The 18,540-nt window shown below is 44.1% G+C and overlaps 1 protein-coding gene across 5 annotated transcripts in view; it reads right to left on the bottom strand.

Annotated features, from left to right (window-relative positions):
- LOC115141579 (ubiquitin carboxyl-terminal hydrolase 2-like) overlaps nt 1-18,540 on the bottom strand; it is a 30,402-nt gene that overhangs the window by 10,882 nt on the left and 980 nt on the right. For 2 of the 5 annotated variants that reach the window (XM_029680581.2, XM_029680583.2), the window contains exons 1-3: nt 18,240-18,347; nt 17,216-17,333; nt 11,248-12,044 (exon numbers count right to left, since the gene is read on the bottom strand). In XM_029680581.2, the coding sequence (XP_029536441.2) occupies nt 11,248-12,000 (753 nt within the window). In that variant the 5' untranslated portion in view covers nt 12,001-12,044; nt 17,216-17,333; nt 18,240-18,347. Of the gene's footprint in view, nt 1-1,010; nt 1,614-11,247; nt 12,045-17,215; nt 17,334-18,239; nt 18,348-18,540 lie in introns of those variants that run through there. The other 3 variants (XM_029680582.2, XM_029680585.2, XM_029680584.2) reach the window with 3 other exon arrangements.

The raw sequence follows: 18,540 nt of genomic DNA, 5'->3' as shown, positions 1-18,540 counted from the left end.
GTCATGGACCAGCTCAATCAATTGATATTTACATCCCCGGTCTCTCGGAATGTTCAACACCAAGATAATCCACTGAAACAATAGCAACACTTCCTCTCCTTTCAAAGCAGGTTATAGGAAACCCGTACAAGGACTAATATGATCCATAGATAAAACATTTGAGGGACAACTGAAAAAAAACACACTCTTCACATTGTGATAGCCAGATACTAGCATCTGCCACTGGGCTTTCACCTCATGAGAGCGAAGCCCGGGAGCCAAGGATAGCGTAGCCAGGTATACTTTCAGTCATGCCACTCCACTCCTTCAGTTGAGTTTATTCATTGAAGCATTCAATACAATACACTCTCTCTGGGATGAAGCCAGATTATTGAAGATGATCAATGAAGTGTCAACGTTCAAGGTTGTAATAAAATCATCAATCATTGGTGGATAACTGTTTCGGTGGCCAAGGAGTTATCCAGACACTGCTAGATCCACAAGCACCATTAGCTCACTAATGTACGTCAGACGACTTCAACATCAGTCTGAAAATAGACCCCTTGACCAACAATTTTACCTTGATTTGTTTCTCTCTCTGGACATGGAATTTTGGGTAAAAACAAATAGCAAGAGGGTGGGACATAATGCCTCGTGTATTACAGTTGTTGCGTAATAAAAATCATTTAAAGATCCATTCTAAATATATTTTGATACAGGACTTGGCTATGTAATATCATTCAATATAGGAGCAATTGCTGGCTATGGAGTGAGATTAATTTGAGATTGTATAACTAGTCTAATGACCTGCCAGAATACTGATCCTCCACAAAGGCTTAACGGAGGTTTAGCCTACTGCTAGATTGAATGCAATGCTATATTGCTGTCAATGCTGATGTGTAGAAGAACCCCTAGTGAGATAAAGCCTCCTAGATCCTTATTGATTAACAACACATATATTACTGTAACTAATACGCAGACAAGCATTCGATAGATCATCTTGGTGCCAATATATGCTATGTTGTTTTTACCTTGGCTTGATTAATGAGAAGTCCTACAAAGGTTGACACCAGCACGGAGCCAGACATGCTGGAGCTTTTCCGCCGCATCTCTTGCTTCAAGAACGGGAAAGCAGAGGCCGGGGGTTCTTCGGGTACGGTCACCGTGTATGACTGTCTTATGCTGGGCATGTTGACTGTCTGAAATAGTCGGCTATCGGTGTGTTCTGATGCTATGCCGGTATCAGGCAGATAGAGCCGGTGCGCTCTTGATTCACCGGGAGTTGCCGCTCGTTCTCCTGATTTCTATGTCGCAGGATCTTCGTGTGAAAGTGTAGCCTACGTTACGAATATATTCGTATTTTCGCTCGAGCTTGTTCGTTTCCTTTTTGCGGTTGTCATGAAAAACCGAGCCATTCATCTACACTCGATTTACAAGCGATATATACCAGGCTGACACTCCTGATATCATGAAAAAACACATAAACAATACATTAATTAAATAGTTTTGTAATGAAAACAGACTGAGCAATGTCTTATTTTCTCCCACATGAATTCCATAAATCGAAGACCTCCAGTACACGCAAATCACAACACTTATCACTCGTGCGGCAATCAATCCTAGGGCTGATTGAGCAGTAAATGTACACTACCTCTTCAATCTTTTTACAACCCGGACAGCCATAGGCCCGCCTCTTTTCGGCTTAATACTACAGACGTCAGCCGCTGCCACAAACCTCTCCGACGTCAAACACCGTCAGATTGGTCCGTTCACATTTCTACGAATTACTTGAAGGACTCAGAATGGTGCTTCCAAGGACACCGGTGGAACGTTCACTCCGGTTGTCCATTACGCCAAGCAATGAGATACAACACATTCACTGTCCAATATGTTTCTCTTTTTAAAAAAAAGAGCTACTCAGTGTGAGACCCATTCATTTCAGCGCAGGACTACATTTCAGAGGAGCACAGTAAATTGTGTTTGGGAAGAGTAGGCTACTACATGCTCATAATCTGTTCGGCTATTGGCCGTGGCTGTACTACTCTTGTTGTAATAATACATCTATGCCTAGTTAGCTTCACAGAGGAATACAGTCACTGTGACCCCTACGACTCAGCCCCCTGCATAAAGTTTCCAGACCATTTGAAGGTCAAACATTGATGGCTAAATTTGGCTTACAGTATGTCTCTTCTGTGCGTTGTGGCAGATGGGGAGGAACATCAGAATCAACCATCAAGCCTTTTGTAAATTCCCAGTAAAGAAGGGCTCCTTCTCTGGAATGTGAACATTCTGCTGAGGGAGAACAGGGTAGACCTAACATATCTTAGCTACATTCAGTACCAAAGGTGAGAAGCACAAAAGATGAGGTTTTACAACATGGCAAAACAGATTGTAGGCTAGGACATGTTTTCCTCATGCAACAAATAGGATTAATTGCCAAACCCTTGTCAATTTGCTGTCAATCAATAAAACTAAGTGCTGACTGCAGTTTACCCTCTGTAATAAACATTTAGCACCGTTAGCTCTGAACTCTCACCTATGAGAGACAAACATGTTTGCTTGTTTACAGGCTTCAACACTCAATCTTGTTGCTCACCCCTCTTGCTCAAAGTCTAAAAATACCCCGATTTATTAGGACTCAAAAAGTGAGTGGGAAAATACAGATGGCTTTATGCAGCTAAAATTCCATCGGTCCATTTCAATTTCACCACCTCTCTTAAAACCTAACAAATGACAGTAGCATTGGAAAAGTACAGAGTCCCCGACACGGCTAAATGTATTTGCAAGGACGTTGCCTATTACATTTGAGGAGATCAGAATGACATTTCCCCATACCAGTCACACATAGAGCAGTGGTCTGCCAAGAAAGGGGATTGGTAAGCAGGAGACATTGTGACGCAGGCGTGAAAATCTCTAAACATCAAAAAAGATCTAAACATCATCAGCCATCAACTAAAGTTAGCCCTGGTCAGAGTATGATAACGGCTACAGAAAGTAGCATAGGTCTATTATGAACAGCAGACTGCTGCCTAGAGGCCCGCCCACCTATATTTAAATGTTGATTGAAAAAAAAAAAAAAGAAGCTTTATTTCACTAGGCAAGTCAGTTAAGAACAAATTCTTATTTTACAATGACGGCCTACAGAGGCCAAACCCGGACAACGCTGGGCCAATTGCGCTCTGTCCTATGGGACTCCCGATCACGGCCGGTTGTGATACAGCCTGGATATAGGCTGTATCACCAATATAGGCTACCTAGACTATCACCTTGATTCCATATGAAATGATCTACTAAATGGGTCTACTAAAATGTAACAACACTGGCCTAGATTATTCATGCTGCCACAGCTACTTCCTTAGCCGTTGGTCTTTAGAAACGTCTTCCTCCATAATTGTGATGTGCTCCTGATCTAGAAGCAACGTGGCAGTAAATTCAGTAAGTCCTACCGAAAGCATCGCTGGCTGCGACGTGACTCCTGCTCAACTGAGCTAAATTGTACTAGACTAACCTAATGAAACGCCACGAGCATTGCGTCTATGACGCTTGCCTGTTTCTGTAATTGTATGTGTCGTCCACATCTAAATTCTCTTTATGGTGTCTAAATCTGTATGTTGTTATGTCGGATATTTGTCTGAAACATTGTCCCCCCCCCCTACTACTGCTGCTGTTTTGTTTGGACCAGGTCTCTCTTGAAAAATGTATTTGATCTCAATGAGACTAAGCTGGATAAATAAAGGTTCAATCAAATATTTGTTTTTAGAACAAAACATCAAAATGGATTTGATCTCAATGAGACTAACCTGGATAAAGGCTCAATCGAATATTTTAGTTTCATAACAAAACATCAATAGGGCAGAAAGTCACATGTGAGTCAAGAGGGGAGGTATATTGTTGTACTTGCTGTTTCATTGAAGTGATGTGTAGGCTAAATGGTAAAGAGAGAGGGCAGTCCCCAGCTCAGTCTTGTGACCTAGCACGTGTACACAACAAACAGCCAAGGAACACATTCCATTATTTACCAGGCTGAGTGTGTGTGTGTGTGTGTGTGTGTGTGTAACAATCCCACCTTCAGGGGAGACGGAAGAAAACACAGAGCCTAAAGGATAGCAGACTACAAAATCCGACAAAGAAATCAATTTTTGTATTTTGTCTTCTGAGCTACATTTCCTAGATAAAGGGCATATCAAGGAGACTCATTTGTTCAAGCAAACGCCCAAATTGGTTAGCACAACCAAAAGGAAAGTAAATCCCGTAGTTCAGCATAAAGCTAGGCTAGGATACATTTCAAAGTTTTGAAACTCGGCTAAATGCAACAATCACTCAAATACAGCACACAACATTAATGAAAAGGACTTTCTGTTGATATTTAGGCTACTCGTCATTCTGCGGGCACTGATTGTAACGGAACAGAGGAATACGTTCTGAACGGTCATCGTTGCACTTAAAATCCCTTCATCACAAAAAGGCCTGCTGTTCTCAGTGCCAACTAGAGTACAGATACAGTTTGGCTACGTACTGAACTGTTCGAATCCACTCCCCAATCAAATTCAGCAGGTCACCAGACTGGCGTTTACATTTTCATCAAAGCGTTATACTACTGTAGCCGACTGAACAAGGTGGCAGATATGCAACAGACATACTGTTGATTCCGCACGAGTCTAGACATAGGATAAAGCAACCAAGAAACAAACGGCAGACAAATTTCACCCACGTGTGAAAGGCTGGATGCAGAGTTGCGGACACATAATGGGATGCCTGGGGGGTTGTATAACGGTTCTGAAAGTGTGTTTAATACCCGTTGTAATTACCCCGGCCACTAATTCAGCCACCCAAACAAAACCCCTCCTAGCCCTCTGAGGTAAAAGGAAAAAGGTTATAAAACACAGTAGGCCTATGTCACTAAAACGTAGCGCTAAGGGTGATAGAGAAGTACCCTAAAAGCTAGGCTAACTGATCAAACCCTTTTGCACGGGGTGGGCCTACTTTTTAAATCACTTTTTTTTTTTTTTTACATTTAACTGATTACATTGTAAAATCCCAGGTTTGTCCACCCCAGACTACAGCACAGTATAAAGACAGAACAGTAGGCTGTGCATGAAGGCAGCACTACACAGCGTTATTATTACTGTGTCCAGGACTGTGCCAGGCAGCTCGTCCCGGGGTAAAGAGATAGGATGATGGAGTTGACTTTATTGCCAGGGCTACTGCCACAAGGTCGTTTGGAGTTAGACGCCACCACACTAGTGAGTTGGCGTGGAACACGAGTTCATTTGGGTTCGGGAAAATAACGGAGCTATTTTTCTCAGTGCCACTTCTAATGTCAATGCCATTGTTCGTTGTAACTAGGAGCTGTGTATTGGGGTCGTATTCATTATGCTCCAAATGGAAGAAAACTAACTGAATTAGGGAGGGAGTACCTGAACTTGACCGATAAGAAAAGCTCATTTTCGTTTCCCGTTGCAGAGCATTTTGCTACAGTGTGCCTTAATGAATACAACCCAGGGCACTGGGTAGTGTGCAACAGCTGGCAGCACTGAGCTTGAGGATTAAACCGTTTGCCTGGCCGTGCCTGGCTGGATGACCTAAAATGGCATGACGATCAGGATGGCGTCACAAAAGCCTTTAGACTAACTGGGCATTTCCTTCACAATGTCTTCCCATGGTTCGTCGGTCAGTCAGCTTTGTGATGATGAACACAAATCCTATGCAGTAGGCCTATATGGATCGACTCCCAAGGACACGCAGTATAATAGGCACTGAGGCCTATTTTACAATGCAGCTTGCTAGTCACAGGCAGTGACACCCAATCACATGTCATCCTACCCACCTCTGATTCTCTTAATTAGGAACGGTTTCAGTTGACTAAGGAACTGTCCCAGGCTAACACATGAAGTGTACCTTTGCATCAGTATCTGTGAAGGATCTCGTTGTTACTCTGAGTCTGGACCCTGATCGCTCTTTTGACTAACGAATGAAAAATATTTCAAGACCAGCTTTTTCCCCATCTTCGTAACGTTGCAAAAATCAGAAACTTTATCCCAAAAATGATGCAGAAAAACTAATCCACGCTTTTGCCACTTCAAGATTAGATTAACGCAATGCTCTACTCTCCGGCTACCTGGATAAGGCGCCAAATAAACTTCAGCTAGTGCAAAACACGGCTGTTAGAATCATACAGTATTATTCCAGTGCTAGCCTCTCTGCCGTCTTCCTGTTAAGGCTAGGGCTGATTTCAAGGTTTGACTGTTAACCTACAAAGCATTGCATGGACTTGCTTGTACCGTATGCTACGGTCAAGAAGATTCCTTATTGTTCCTAGAATTTCTAAGCAAACAGCTGGTGGCAGGTCTTTCTCCTTTAGAGCTCCTCTTTTATGGAATGGTCTGCCGATCCATGTGAGAGACGCAGTCTCAGTCTTTACTGAAGACTCATCTCATCTCTTCAGTAGGCCCGATGATTGAGTATAGTCTGGCCCAGGGGAGCGAAGGTGAATGGCAAGGCAATTGGAGTGACGAACCACCCTACTCTCCATTGGGATTCTCTACCTCTGACCTTATTATGGGGGCGTGAGTCACTAGCTTGCTCGCGCTCTCCCATGCCATCCCTAGCAGAGTGGATCTCTTCATGCCAGGCCATTCCCCGCTATACTCGACTCCCTTGGGTGGGTTGAGTTACTGACGTAACCGTCCTGTCCGGATTTGCGCTCCCTCAGGCTCATGCGGTGGGGGAGATCTTTGTGGGCTATACTCAGCCTTGTCTCAGGGTAGTAAGTAAATGGTCTGTTGATATCCCTTAAAGGGCGACTGCACTTGGTGATTTTGCCTATTTTTAGATGTGGTTCATTAAGAAATGCTAGTGGCCCTGACTGAATTCAAACGTGAGTTTGTTTCGGGGTGTGGTTTGATGTGTGTGTGGGTGTTCGCAGGTGGGAAGAGTTAACCAAATTATTTGTGATAAGCCAATTAGCTTCAGCCGGCTGGTGTGCAACCATGGCAAAGTTGGTTTGATTTTGGATAGTCTATCTCTGGGCTAGTTAGGGACCACCAATAAATTACACAACATAAATGAGACAATATTTTCAGATTGCACAACTTTTATTTTTTTCATTAAATGCTTTTAATATATGTATATGAATTTCTACAATTTATCATTGGTTTGAGGTTTTTAAGTCATTGAAATTTGGAGCTATTGGAATTTTAACATATTGTCCCATGTATATAGTGTAATTTACCAATGGTCCTAATTAGCCCCATAGGCAGCTGCAGTCCGAATTGATGATTACTTGTGTCCTGCCAGCTGAGGGTAGATGGGCGGGATTGAAACAAACACAACCTTCATTTACATTGTGATGCAGTCACGACCACAATTCTCACAAAACTCTGAAAATGATCCTATTTTCACTTTGTAGTCAATTTTGACAGTAGAATAAATGTTTCTTACTCACATCGATGCCACATAGGCTGTATTCTAAATGAGAAGTTGTTTTTTAGGGGCAGTTGCTCTTTAAGTGGTGTGGGGGCTGTGATTTGGCAAAGTGGGTGGGGTTCATATCTATATCTATATTTTGCCCCATCCAGGGTTAACTTTGAACGGGGCTACGGTGTCCTCTGACCATCAGCACCCCTGTTTTCAATACTCTAGCACCTTCTTCCTTGCAAGGATAACGACACTGAGCCTTTTTCTAAAATGTTTTATGAGATTGAAAGAACACACTGGGAAGGATCTTAGACCATTCCTCCATATTGTCTTGCTGGAAGGTCCACTTGTGGCCAAGTTTCAGCCTCCTGGCAGAGGCAACCAGGTTTTTGGCTAAAATGTCCTGGTACTGGGTAAGTTCATGATGTTATTGACCTTAGCAAGAGAAAAGGGCTTTAAAAAATACATTTGATTGATTGATTGGTATCATTAGCTAGGTTTCCCTTTACTTGGCGAGAGATTTTCACGTGAATATAAAACATTTTCCCACAAGAGACGTTTCCATCCAACTGTGCGTGATGACGTAGTGCACATGAAAATAACTTTTGCAGTTCAGATCTCATGTACTAAATAAAAAATGCACCGCATTTTCAACTCTACGGATGGTTTTGTCACAAAAACTGTTGCGTTATACTGGTCTTGGCACCTGCTCTCTAGCCAGCAGCTTGCAGATACAATGTGGGTAGGCTAGCCTACATGACGATGAGATTATCACTGATAAGAGCGAGACCATTTGAATTTGTCAAACGGCAGCCAAGCATCAATCATCATGTCACCAGAATAAGACTCTCGATATTTACTGGAAAGAAGCATCATGCTCATCACCATTCACTTTCACCACCCTGTGAAGATCTACAAAAAAAGTTCATCTGTAGCCTAATAAACTGCATGCTTTCCCAAATCGTAGTGGGAGGAACACACAACATGCCATCGCGTAACTCCAGGTTTACTTTGACATGGTGCTTATTATATCAATATTTGCGCATAAAGGTGTGTCCACCTTAATTTCTCACATAATTCATTTTCCCTGACAAAAAGATCCCACCATGTCGGGAGAACAAATTGTTTATCGACAATTATGAAACTGTAGCGAAATATCCTGTTTCCATCCGCACTGTCGTGACTTTTTCCATGCGTCAGGCAATTCATAAATGGAAACCTCGTTAAAGAAACCTCGTTAAAGAAAGCAGCTACGCCAGTTGTCTTCTGGTGCTTGTGTCAAACACAACAGCTTGTTTATCAATGAGAGAGAGGTGAATCATCAGATGTCTTCGAGAGAAAAATCATGTCTTCCTAGAACGATCAATACCACAGTGTACTTGACCTACACAACCTCCTTTCTCCCATCCTGACCTTCCATCACTCAGCCTGGGAGAGAGCTGCTCTGATGAGAAGCTGCTGGTCTGACTGGTTTCTCCGAGGCATGACCCAACACGTTCATCAAAACATGACTCCATAAAAACTCCTCCGGATCCATACCCGAGAACAAAGGCTTTCTTTGCACCACGTGGAGTGGATGAGCTGACAAACCATTGTGACTCAAGCCCACAGGGATGCCTGACAGTCGGGACGAAGATTCAACGCAGATATTTATTTATGATAACCTTTATTTAACCAGGAAAGACCATTGCGGTTAGAAACCTCTTTTTGCAAGAGTAAGATTGAGTTGAGCCCCTATCTCCTAAATCAACCCCCCCACACACATAAAGCGCAATCACAGTTCTCAGACAAAGTTGGCACACATAGTCCTTACTTCACCTGCTCTGGGCACCTGCCTACTCTCCTGTCATGGTAAGGGGATTTACTGTATAAACTCCCTGCTCTAAACCGGTCCGGGTGGAACATTATACGAATTAGGAAGGATAATTAAAATGACTTGATGAGAACATTCGAGCCCAGGGCTCAGGAAATTCTCTCGTGACATTAAGAGAAAAATCTCAACCTCTTGGCCCCAATAGGCAACCCAGTTCCACTGTTCCACGTACAGGAGAGTCATTCCCTCATTGACTGGTGACTGTTAATTACAGAGAACATTCCGTACCACTTGCGAGTGGCTTCGGTAATTCAGAGATGGTGGGAAGCAACGGTTAGCCTCGATGCATCCTTCACTGAAGAGTTTCATTACAGTGCATCAACAGACTCTTTGCCTGCCGGATGCTGATAGTGATAGATGTTGCGAAAGCAGCTCCACGCCAACAACAAAACAGCCTTGTCAAAGAGATCGGCTTGCCCGGTTGTGAAACAAATGTCCTCCTACTTCTCCTTCCCACAGTGGTCAGTAATCAGGGCTAATCCCGTAAGTGGGTTCATTCACACTCCGCTCTCTAAGGAGAGGGAGAGGAGGATAGCCAGGCCAGCCACTCCCCCAGATGTCATTACTCTCCATGCGTCACAGAGGGAACACAAGGAGTCTAGTCAACGGTACACCTGCCTCTCTGACAGTCAGTATGCAGGTTTCCACTGACCCAGGTTTATTCAACAAAAGCAATGTCGGGGAAAAAAAAATCAATTCCACAGGGGTGTATTTTTCTTTTGTCTACCTTTCTTTATTTTCGACCAATTGTTCAGAAAAAAATGATGATTCCTGAATAAAGGTACGCAAGGGCATGTGATGTAATCATGTAACTTATAAGCTCCAGTCCGCATTTCTTTTTACATGCCTACTGTTTGCAAAATCGATTCATTCAACAACAACAACATGTGTTTCTTTGCAGGACAATGATTGTCCTGACTGTCAAGGCCTGAATTGCTTCGCCTTGTTTTTCTGGTTGCCTGGCAAGTTTCACCATTCAACTATTTCGGATATACAGGAGTGCCAGTTTCACTGTGACATGGACCATGGCAATACGTTGGCACATGAGAATTATTAGAATATGGCAAATATTTGTATATGACTGCATTCTATCCATGCTGGCTTTCGCGGTCTACCTGAGACATGATAGGTGGGATGGCATACTGGCTGTCGCCAATTTATTAATGCTCAATTAGCCTAAAATGGGTCATTTGTGGTTGTTTGTGTGACATCATTACACAAGATAGTTAAATGGACACGCGCCCTAGCAGGCAATTGTCGCATCTATTTTCTATGCCCACTTTCTAAATGTCAACAAAAGAAATCACTGGACAAGTTCATCGAAACATATATAGTGACACACAGACAGACGCACAGCCTCTTTGTCTAGCCTGGTCCCAGGGCTTTGCCAACCCATATGGTCATTGTCACATCAAACATGCAGGACCCATAGGAGTTGGCAATGCAGCACAAACAGATCTGGGACCAGGCTATAGCTATGGCCTCACTGAGGAACTTCCTGATTCATCATCATAGGGAGAAAAAAAAATGCATTTCTGAGGACCTTATGGGAGCTATGGCAACAGGCATGTTTACAATCTTACATACAGGGGCATGAAGATTTCTTTAAGCATGTTGTCTCTGTAAGATTAATTTCCTTTTTTATGGAAAATAGACCTAATATAGATAGCTGACATGGCTGCATTTTATACATCAATACTGTATGAATGAATGAATGAATACTGAAACAATTGTCTAAGACCTACTTTATACTGTGCAGTGAGTGACAGTGTTCCCATCATATGCGGCTATTGTTGCCCTAAGCCAGTGAGTGACTGTGTTCCTCAACACAGGACCTTAGTACTGTACAGTAACAGTGCAGAGCAGCTGTACTGACCATGAGCCCCCCCACATGGTGGCAGTCTGTCATGTCAGTGGCCTGAGGTCTAAATCGGAGAACACAGCAAAAAGTTAAGCAAACAGAAGAACACTGGTCTTACCGGGGAGTCCCTGGTGGGGGAGCTGGGTCGTCCGTTGCTGCTGTCGCTCCTCTCGTAGGAGGAGGTGAAGCGGCTACCACCACCACTCTTCAGGCTGCTGCTGCTCAAGGCCTCCTGCGTGGCGCTGTGGGACAGGCCATAACTGGAGCTCTGCAGGCTGCTGTTGTAGGAGTCGGCCACATCGCTGGCCCTGCTCCGGTAACCCCTCAGGGCGCTCGAGGAGGAGGAGGAGGAAGGGGACGTGGGCTCGTTGAGGCCCAGGGACGACAGGTCCCGCGTCAGGTCACTCTGGCTCGACGACCTCCGGCGGCTGAGGGAGATGCTGGATGCGCCAGGCGACGAGGAGAGGTAGCTGGAGCGGCTGGGCGTGGTGGACGAGGAGTAGCTGCTGTAGCCAGTGTAACCGGAGCCGCCGCTCAGGCCCGACGAGCCATAGGTCTTCACCGGGGTGCGGCTCAGGCTCTCGCTGCGCCGGCTGCTGCTACTCAGGAGGTCAGTGCGGGGGATGGGCCGGCCCCGGTCGAGCTCCAAGGAGGTGCTGTAGTTGTGGGCGCGGCTGGCGGCGCTGCTCAGGTAGCTGGAGGAGGAGTAGCCCGAGGAGGAGGCAGCGTTGCTCCTGTAGGAGGGCAGCCTGTCCCGGTCGGAGGTGTAGGAGCTGAGGGAGGATGGCGTCAGGGAGGAGCCATAGGAGCTATAGGTACTGGTATAGGAGGAGCCGGTGTAGCGCTTGGCGGTGGTGGAGACGCGAGACATGCTGGATTCTCAGCCACGGGTGATGCGGTGGAAGACCGCATCGACTGCAAGACAAGAGAGAGAGCAGAAATCAGTGTGTTTCTATCTTCAGACTGTGAGCCGGAACAACTTGATTTCCAAAAATGAAAACTTATTTAGCAACATTTGAATCTTTATAAGCACTAAATGAAATTGTATATTTTATATCAGATCGGCTTCATCTTAGTTTTATGGGTTAGTCTCATCTGATCACGAAACAGGTAGGATGCCATAGGTCACTAGGTCAAAGTCCAACTCTTTACATATAGGTGCACTATTTATCAACAGGCTGAATATAGAATGGCTCATTGCTCGAGACTGAGGTTTTACTCGTGTACAGGATGCAGATATTCGACAAGCAATGGCATGTGACCCTCCTTAGAACACATTACACAATATCAGCTGTGGCATCAGTATTCAAACTGAAGTAGCACACTGAAACACTGCTCACGCAACCAACTGGAAAGTCATGCTTGGTAATGTGATGTACTGTCGTAGCGATGGGTTGCAGAGCACAACGTTGTGGCCGGCTGAACGCACCCCTGGGCATCCTGTAACGGGAGAGTCCCCGTCAACGAAGCACCGAATGTTTCTGGTGGCACAGTCTGTTCCCGAGGAGAGACAGGGCTCTTGTTCACAAGGCAGTGCAGCATCTGAATAAATAAAAGTATCTGGTGTTGTCGATCCGTGTTGGGTTCAGTGGGGGAGGCTCCTGTTTCTTTAATCTCTCTCTCTCTCTCTCTCTCTCTCTCTCTCTCCTCCTCCTCCTCCTCCTCCTCTCTCTCTCTCTCATTCCAGGCCACAGGGGCATCAATAATTCAGCATATGGATCTGGAGTAGGCAGAGCACTGAAGTCAGGCAAAGACATACAGCTCTGTGCAGCTAGCTAGACCCAGCCGGGCTGCTCAGGCTCTGGAGCACTACTGCTAGGTTAACTTAGCAAGGCCATGCCCAACCTAGCCTTGCTTAGGCTCTCACCAAAACCCCACAGTGGATATGTGGGTATAACTGGCCTACCATTTCGCCATGTATCCTGCGCAAAGATGGCTGGACTGTAAAAGGAACACCGCTGTAAACATGGGCCAGTACCTCAAGTCTGCCTCACTATTGTTTTGTTCATCTCTTTTCTTCCCCCCCGTCTCTAAATAAAACAGCAGTACTATGACAAATCCTAGGTCCCGGACTAGGTTGACATACTGTACCTTGTTTGTGGTTCTCTGTTCTCCCTGGGATTCATGTTCGAAAGTCAACCTCTCTTCGTGTGTTGTTGAAATAGGCAACCCTGATCTAACGGATGTCCACGTGAGCAGACCTGGCATGTGGCGACAGGCCGCCTACAGGAGGGTCAGAATCCACTTTGGCCACGTAGAAATGTCTTCAAATACAAAGAGAACGGGGGGTAACAAACACAGAGCACTACCTCCACCACACGACCAAATAACAGTGACAGTGCCAATTTGCACTGCAAGGCAAATCTGGACATGTCTATTTGAATAATAACCAGAGAGAGTGATTGTACTTGTGACCCCTGGCAACTACTTCCACACATTCCTAATTGCCCTCCCTATTAACATACACAACATCATTTAGGCTACTGTAGGCGTCTCGTCCAATAAATGAGGGCCCTGACTTGAGGCAAGTTCAGGCGTGCCTGGCGGCCACTTGAAAAGAGAGTCGCAAACAACATCCATCCACGGGGAGTACAGCCTAAATGGACATGGGATTTGTAAGATGACGGCAGCACAGCACTATTACGTTATTCACTTCTGAAACCAGAAAACACACAAATCTGCTGGTTGCCCTGCATCTCAGCATCCCCAAAGGCTCTACTAAACGGTGGTTTCCATGACTACACGGCAACAAGAATCATTTGACCGCCACACAATCTGTGTCAAAGCAGGTGTTGCACTGATCCCATTGACTTCCTGATTCCCTTGCCCTGCAGAAATATAAGGTCCATCTAGCTATAGCCTAGGGCCCAGTAGATGAGCATACAGAAAAGGCAGATCGCCTTTTCAATCTATAGGCCTAATCCAAGTTTATTCCCCAAAGACGATATATTCCTGTTACCATCTTTACCTGGAAAATCCAGTAATTCCCAAGCAGGTGTAGGCTATATAATTGAATAGGGCCTACACCCTGAAACCTCACACTGAGCCACTCTTTCACACATTCGGTCCATCCCTACTTCTCCCACTGATGACAGTGTAACTGTGTTATTCTGATCTCTCAGCCTAACAGGGGTTATAGAATGTGTGACGACGCAGGAACGCTCTGTTACACCCAGCGTGACATTGCATGTTAGAATGTCAGATCAGCGTGGACTCTCTGTGGAGTGCTGGGAGGGGAGGCAGGTGAAAAGTGTTGTGCTAACGCAAATTGTGGGTTCCGTGGACAGGGCGGTACCTAGCACTCTCATAGCGAAGTAGATCGCCTGACACTTTCAAAACAGTCACAAGGCCTGCGCCTCAACTGAAACAAGTGAAAAAGTCCAGTAGCCGAGTCTGACAGAGAGAGATCAAGACAGGCCACCATAACAGGACAGTGTGGCACAGTAACTCAAACAAGCTAGCTAGCTAGCAATATAATGCTCCTCACCTACTAGCCTATATTATTATCTACCTTAGCTATGGCACGTCACCGATTTAGATACTGACAGTCTACCGTGTGTTTTTTTACCTCCTAAAATGCACAATCCCTGTGAATCTGTGCCATAACAACATATAATGATATATAAACTCAGCAAAAAAAGAAACGTCCTCCCACTGTCAACTTTATTTTCGGCAAACTTAACATGTGTAAATATTTGTATGAACATAACAAGATTCAACAACTGAGACATAAACTGAACAAGTTCCACAGACATGTGACGAACAGAAATGATATGTGTCCCTGAAGAAATGGGGCCGTACTGCTCGTTCTGTGAGTGATTTCCTGCAAGACAGGGATGTCAGTGTTCTGCCATGGCCAACGAAGAGCCCGGATCTCAATCCCATTGAGCAATCATGGGACCTGTTGGATCGGAGGGTGAGGGCCAGGGCCATTCCCCCCAGAAATGTCCGGGAACTTGCAGGTTGGTGGAAGAGTGGGGTAACATCTCACAGCAAGAACTGGCAAATCTGGTGCAGTCCATGAGGAGGAGATGCACTGCAGTACTTAATGCATCTGGTGGCCACACCAGATACTGACTGTTACTTTAGATTTGAACCCCCCCCCCCCCCCCTTTGTTCAGGGACACATTACACATTATATCATTTCTGTTAGTCACATGTCTGTGGAACTTGTTCAGTTTATGTCTCAGTTGTTGAATCTTGTTATGTTCATACAAATATTTATTTATTGCTGAAAATAAACGCAGTTGACAGTGAGAGGTAGTTTCTTTTTTTGCTGAGTTCCTATAAGGTCACCAAATTCTCATAGGAATACTGTTAGAAATCAGTGCACGTAATGTACCTTGTTGGTTGGTTCTTAGGGGGAGCTATATTTACCCTGAAATGTGAGCAGATAAAGAGACTCGTGTCTGTGAGGGCTGCACTGACGCCAAAGCCCTAACTCGGCCCAACGGCAATCGCACCAAACTGTCCATGCCAGCCGAGTCTACATCAGAACGCAATGCACAAAAAAAACTATGTTGATTCAACGTACAATTGCAAGGCAAACCAGCTGCAATAGGATTGTGAGTTTGCTCAACATTTGGGCATATAGCTTGAACCAATATACATTCTGAATTTGAATTGTATGTACATTTTAGCTTGAGCAAACATACAATTCAACATAATATCCAACAATTGGAGCTTTTAATCACCTGCATTTAGAATGACTGCCAGGGTAGGTAAGACTGATTATTGAGACTACCTAGGTCAAATTACTGACAGATTCAATTTGTTTATATAAATGTATGATATTTATGTTTGTGTTGCATAATATTATTCAACCAATCAATGTACATGCAAAAATACAGGCATTGAAATAAACAATTCTGAAAAGCAACCTGCAATAGAGCATGATGGGAAATATGATAATGATGGTTATGGCTTTGAGTGATTTTAAGAAAACATACATTTGTAATTTTACTCAACAAGCTTGTTCAAATTCAGCTCCCTTCAAGCTGAGTTTGTTGATTCGAAGTACAATTGTAAGGCAACCAGTTGCAATAGCATTGTGAGTTTGCTAAACATTTGGGCATATAGCCAAGCTGAACCAACATATCTTCCAAAGATGAATTTGTCATTTGACTCAACAAGTTTTTATACATTCACCTCACTGTGAGCAAACGTTCACACATTAGCTCCATTTCCTGTCCTTCGGAAGTCTACCCAACTCACAGAATAATGCTGATTGAGCAAATTGGTTAAGTTGGCTTTTTTACAGTGTACCATACACTTGTAAAGATTCTACTCTGATATCAGCTGAGAGATAGGCCTATTTAGTTATATCAACCCTTTTCTTCTGTTTGTACCTCAGATGAGAGCATTAGCTAAAAGTGACCCACCAAAAGGGCAATATGTGTGTGTGATTGATGCTCCAATCTCTGCTGTAAGTGAATTCATTCCTTATTCATTTATTCATTGGCCTAAAGATTAGCTCAATTAGACATCATTACTATTTTAAATACCATCAATCTGTGTTCTGTGCCACTGTGTAAAATGTTGTTCTGTACTGAATACTTATAGGAAAAGAGTCAACTCAAATGTTGTGTCTCCTTTAAAGCGGTAATCAGCAGTAGAAACAATAACATAGTGTCTTCGCCACCCCTGTTTTGACAAAAAGCTGAGAAGTGGGGTTGGTTCATAGACAAAGCTATGAATGCAAGGTGCGACCACCAATAATATCAAAATGATAGTTTTAACCATGTTTTGGGGCTATATACTGTTTGTTTACATTTAATTTGTTGTTTGGCTTCCGGGTTAAGCGAGCAGTGTGGCTTGGCAGGCTTGTGTTTCGGAGGTTGAGAGCCATGTGTCCTTCTCCTCTCCTGAGTCCGTAAGGGAGTTGCAGCGATGGGACAAAGTTGCAGCGAATAACAATCATTGTTATAAGTTTTAAAAAATGGATGTAGCAACTGCCTTGTGAGCCACTGCATCCTTTGAACATGTTTTCAGTACCAATCAGTCCTTAAGAAAGTATTGCCTTTCATCGCATTTGTGAGATGCATGCTGATTGCTGACAGCGCGTGTATTTGTTCATTTATGATTACCTGCTGTGTATAGAGCGGTGTCTCTCAGTCCCCGCAGGCAGCGATAGAGTGGAGCCCGCTCATCCTAATGTACCTCACAGACACATTCACAGTCACAGGGACTTCTCACTGATCAGATCTGTGGGAAGACAGAGACACAATCCAATGAGAGACACACATCACATAGCCATGCGGACATTACCTGGGCGAAAATGACTAAGGTAATGGATTTGCAGTCTAGCTAATGTGGACTTTGTTGGATACCACTGCATTGAGGCTAGCAGATCGATATTGAGCCATTAGAACATGAATTTGATAACATTACTGATTTGATAATGTCCAATTATCTTCGTCAATATACACAGAATTCAATGAATTGCATTAAAACAACACTGCTCTATGACTGCTTTAGGGGAAGAGCAAAACATCCCATAACAAAACAATCTACCGGAAGCCTAAAGTAGCCTAGGCTACATCTCATGCCTCCTCATCAACTGCATCACTTGACAGGCACAGAAATAGGTCCAAGTGATCTTTCACCACAGGCCTCCAGTCAACAAGTTCTCAGTATTTTAGGTTCAGCTATAATACAAAAAAATGCATAATGACTGTAGACTATTCTTCAGTGCTTGTTGTCAAATCCACAAAAATGATCTTCCTTGAAAATATGGTTTCAGGAAAAAAGATTTTGCCTTCCTATTTAAAGTCCTGTTTCAGACATTCTGTACTTGTTGAGTAGTTTAATAATCCAGCACTTGCATCCCATTATGGTCCAAACACACCATACCAACAGACCTGTGTCCCCACAACACTGGCACAGCCAGAGTTCAAGGAATAGGTCTAGTAACAGCCAACAGAAAATTGCCAATGAATAAATAGGTCTCAAGATGATTTTCAGAGAAACAATATCCCTTGTCTCTTCAACAAAAGAAAAGATGGATAAGCAAAATGAACAAACAGTAGGCCTAGGCTACCAACAGCCAAAATAACAGAAAGGTACCCTCGTAAAAAGGGAAACAAAGTGCAAATTGGTGAAGAGGCTCACCGGTGGCGTATCAAGCGGACAGGCAGGGTAGGGTGCTGCATAGGAGGCTGTGGCTCCAGAGTGAGAGCAGCCAGGGAGGGATTGTATGAGCACAGCGATCCAGAATGCCAGAGATCAAGTTACAGAGACGGTAAATATAGCAGTTGCCTATGACCTCCACAGGTCACTCAACACTCATTGGCATTCCAATTTGCTCTTAAAGGATTAGCATTAAGGTTTTTTATAGGCCACGAATAGGCCACGCTGTGTAGGTCAGCAGCAACCACTGGGATGTGCTCTCTGTTATCTAAAGGGGTTTTCA

This window comes from Oncorhynchus nerka, linkage group LG14, assembly GCF_034236695.1.
Source record: "Oncorhynchus nerka isolate Pitt River linkage group LG14, Oner_Uvic_2.0, whole genome shotgun sequence".
Lineage (NCBI taxonomy): Eukaryota > Metazoa > Chordata > Actinopteri > Salmoniformes > Salmonidae > Oncorhynchus > Oncorhynchus nerka.
This window is presented reverse-complemented; position numbering and strand designations above follow the sequence as displayed.